This window comes from Pristis pectinata, chromosome 28 (assembly GCF_009764475.1).
Source record: "Pristis pectinata isolate sPriPec2 chromosome 28, sPriPec2.1.pri, whole genome shotgun sequence".
Classification (NCBI taxonomy): Eukaryota; Metazoa; Chordata; class Chondrichthyes; order Rhinopristiformes; family Pristidae; genus Pristis; species Pristis pectinata.
In genome coordinates, this window is record NC_067432.1 from 10936196 (window position 1) to 10939141 (window position 2946).

At 40.4% G+C, this 2946-nt stretch overlaps 1 protein-coding gene across 1 annotated transcript; it reads right to left on the minus strand.

Moving 5' to 3' along the window:
* Nucleotides 1-625: 625 nt before the first annotated feature.
* On the minus strand, nt 626-1927 carry LOC127583882 (UDP-glucuronosyltransferase 2A1-like). Its single transcript, XM_052040272.1, has 2 exons — nt 1430-1927; nt 626-1297 (listed from the first exon to the last, which is right to left on the minus strand). Exons 1-2 carry the CDS (start codon nt 1925-1927, stop codon nt 713-715), a joined length of 1083 nt encoding a protein of 360 aa, XP_051896232.1. The 3' UTR covers nt 626-712.
* Between the last annotated feature and the right edge of the window lie 1019 nt (nt 1928-2946).

The following is a 2946-nucleotide window of genomic DNA, read 5'->3' on the forward strand; positions in this document are numbered from 1 at the left end:
CATTACAGAGAGGCCACCACAGTATAATGGAGCCTGATGCTTTTGCTCGTGAGAAACATTCAAATATACAGAATAAAAGGAGTGATTGCATAGCATAGGATTTATCAGTCCATGGCATTGCTGCAAATCCTGCTCAGTGCCAATAATTCATCTGCCCTTCTGTAAATGAGACCAATCTATCGGAGCTGCAAACTGATACTCACGTAATATTGCCCAGGTTTACTGATCAGTAAGTGTGGCTGGGAGAAAGGGAAACAAGTTCATTGACTCATGGTTAATGCAACTCCATTATTCAGAGTCACCAGCTCCATGGGCTGAGGAAATGCTTGCAAACTGGGCCAAACCACTAAAAAAGCATGTTTTCAGTTTGTCATACTGTGACATTCTATGATTGTGATTGTTGGAAAGGAATCAAACATGGAAAAGCAATCAAAGTTGGAAAGAAGGCCTTTCTGCCAGCGATCACAAACCTTTGGGATTCATGTCAACAAATGTTACTAAATTTTGAATAATTGTAGATAAACTCGTCTGTTACTTCATGACTTTATTCAGGCATTAAAAATATTCCTGTGCATTTCTCGACACAAAGGCAATTACTTGCTTGACGTATTGTGTTTCTATTTTTGCTTTGCTAAGTTCATGACATCTGGAAAGAATTAAGTGTAGAAACAATTTCCTTGAATTAATTTGAAAGAACACAAGAAGGTTAACCTTACTCAGTTTTTTGTTTTTTCTTACATGCAATACTACAAAGTTTCTTCAATGTTACAACCACCAACACTGTAACCAAGAGGAACACAGACAATAGAAAGATCATCACATCTACACAGTAGTAAACGTACCAGGGGAGTTGGTAGAATTCTGAGCGCAAATGCCCTGCTCCCTTGTGACGGGCAACATACTCAATCCAGAAAACGGCTCTCTCCATTGGCAACTCTGGTTGGTCCCGGTGGAGAGCAGAGAGTTTTTTCATGTTATCCCGATAAAATGTATCATTTATCACCTCGTTAAGTGCCTGCAATAGATCTGTTGAATGCATGGTTGCAACATTCATCACTTTTGCTGCTCCTCGGGATTCAAGCCTAACTACATTGTCAAATTGGTCAAAAATTAGGGGCATGCCAATCACTGGCACCCCGTGGTAGATGGCTTCGTAAATACCATTGGTGCCACCATGAGAAATAAAGACTCGTGTGTTGGGGTGTCCTAGCAGGTCGTTCTGAGGGATCCATTTTGCCAGTAGTGTGTTACTTCCTATATTGGGAGGGATTTCTCCATCATATCTCCAAATAACCTTCTGGGGTACTTGAGCAAAAGCCTCTGCTATATTCATTGTGATCTGCATTGGCAAGGAACTGACAATGGACCCCAATGACATCACAATAAGTCCGTGCTTCCCTGAGCTTTGGACAAACTCTTCAAACTCTGCTGCTAGTGGTTGGGCTGGTTTACACTGGAAGCCTCCAATGTACACAATATTTGGCATGGTGGGTCTTGGGAATTCAAATACAAAATCGACTCTCATCAGCCACACATCAGCCCCGAAGAGAATTGTCTTGATGTCTGTGTCTGGTCCCAGATATCGATGACACAGTTCATTGTAATTGGGGTAAATGAAAAGTTCTAAAATGGATAGATGAATAAGACTTTGGATGACATTTTGCATTCTTTGAAGAAAGGACATTTTGTCTGTCAGATGCGAGCTAGAGATTGGGACGTAGGAAGGTGGTGATGGGGTAATGAGGAAATGAGCTTCACCACTGTCCAGCCATCGAACATCATGCACCAGGGAACGTATCAAATAATAAGCAAGCATAGGTCCAGTAGCAAAAAGAGGATCTGTAAGCACCAAGTCAAAATTTGCCTTTTCAAGTTGGCTTAGTAATGTTCTGTTCTCAAAAATTTCAGCAATGCCATAACGAAGCATTTTTTGACAGTTCTGCACAAAAGATAGCATTTCAAATTGGGACTCAACATAGTCCCTGAAAGTCCATCAATTTTGTGCAATTTGCAATGTGTTTTGTAGAATTATTCCCACTACATCAATTATTTCAACATTTGCTTGAATTTGAATTACAATGGATTGATATAGATCAGGTCTTTCTGTGATAAACCCACTTCCTGCATAATAAAGCACAGTGATGTTGTGTCCATGAAGTTTCAGTTCTTCCAACAGAAGTTGCATATTGATCCAGTGACTCCCCCCAATGGGTACAACCAATATATTAGCTGCCTGAGTAATGGGACAAGAGAGGACAATGACAGTACCAAGTAAAAACAGAACAGGTTTTCTGCTTTTCCAACCAGAACCCTCCATGCTGAAATGTTGTGTCCAGATCCTGTTAAAGAATTGAAAAAAAGTAATGTTAACATAAATTACTAAAAGGCTTTTTTCAAATTTGGTTGGCACTCACTGGACGCCATAACCAAGTCAGTTATATGGATTGATTGACCTAACATGGGAGACTTTCTTGTGTGTTGGACGTATACTTCCTTGATCAGCTGCAAATCCAACACATCTTTTGGGTGCAAGATGTATAGAGGTGTGACAGGGAGTTGTAATCCCACTACCGTGTAACAATATGCATCAAAATCTGGTACAATGCATTGCATCGTAGAGCAGCAAGTTCCAGCAGCTTGTAGCAGAAACAAGTTTGGGAACTGGGGAGGACCATAAACCAAGGCACTGGAACACAGGGTGAGTAGCTTCTTGAATCGTAAAAGTGGAGCATGTACCATAGTAAAAAAAATAAAGCCATTGGGGTTTATATTGCTTTCGTACACATTTTATACTTGGTATTTAATAACTGCAGTTAAAAGTCTAATATTAGGCCAAAACTGACTGGGAAATGCTGGCAGTTCCATGTTGAACTGCTTCTCTTCCATTCCCATATCCAATCAACATCCCCAATTCTATTCGCCCTGCATGCATCAGGAAGTTTTAGA

Bases quoted from the DNA above. Each gene is read 5' to 3' on its own strand.
- LOC127583882 (XM_052040272.1), bottom strand. From the start codon at position 1,927: ATGCTTCGTTATGGCATTGCTGAAATTTTTGAGAACAGAACATTACTA. The intron at 1,298-1,429 runs GCAGAGTTTGAA...CAAGTACCCCAG, and splicing joins AACCAGCCCAACCACTAGCA to AAGGTTATTTGGAGATATGA.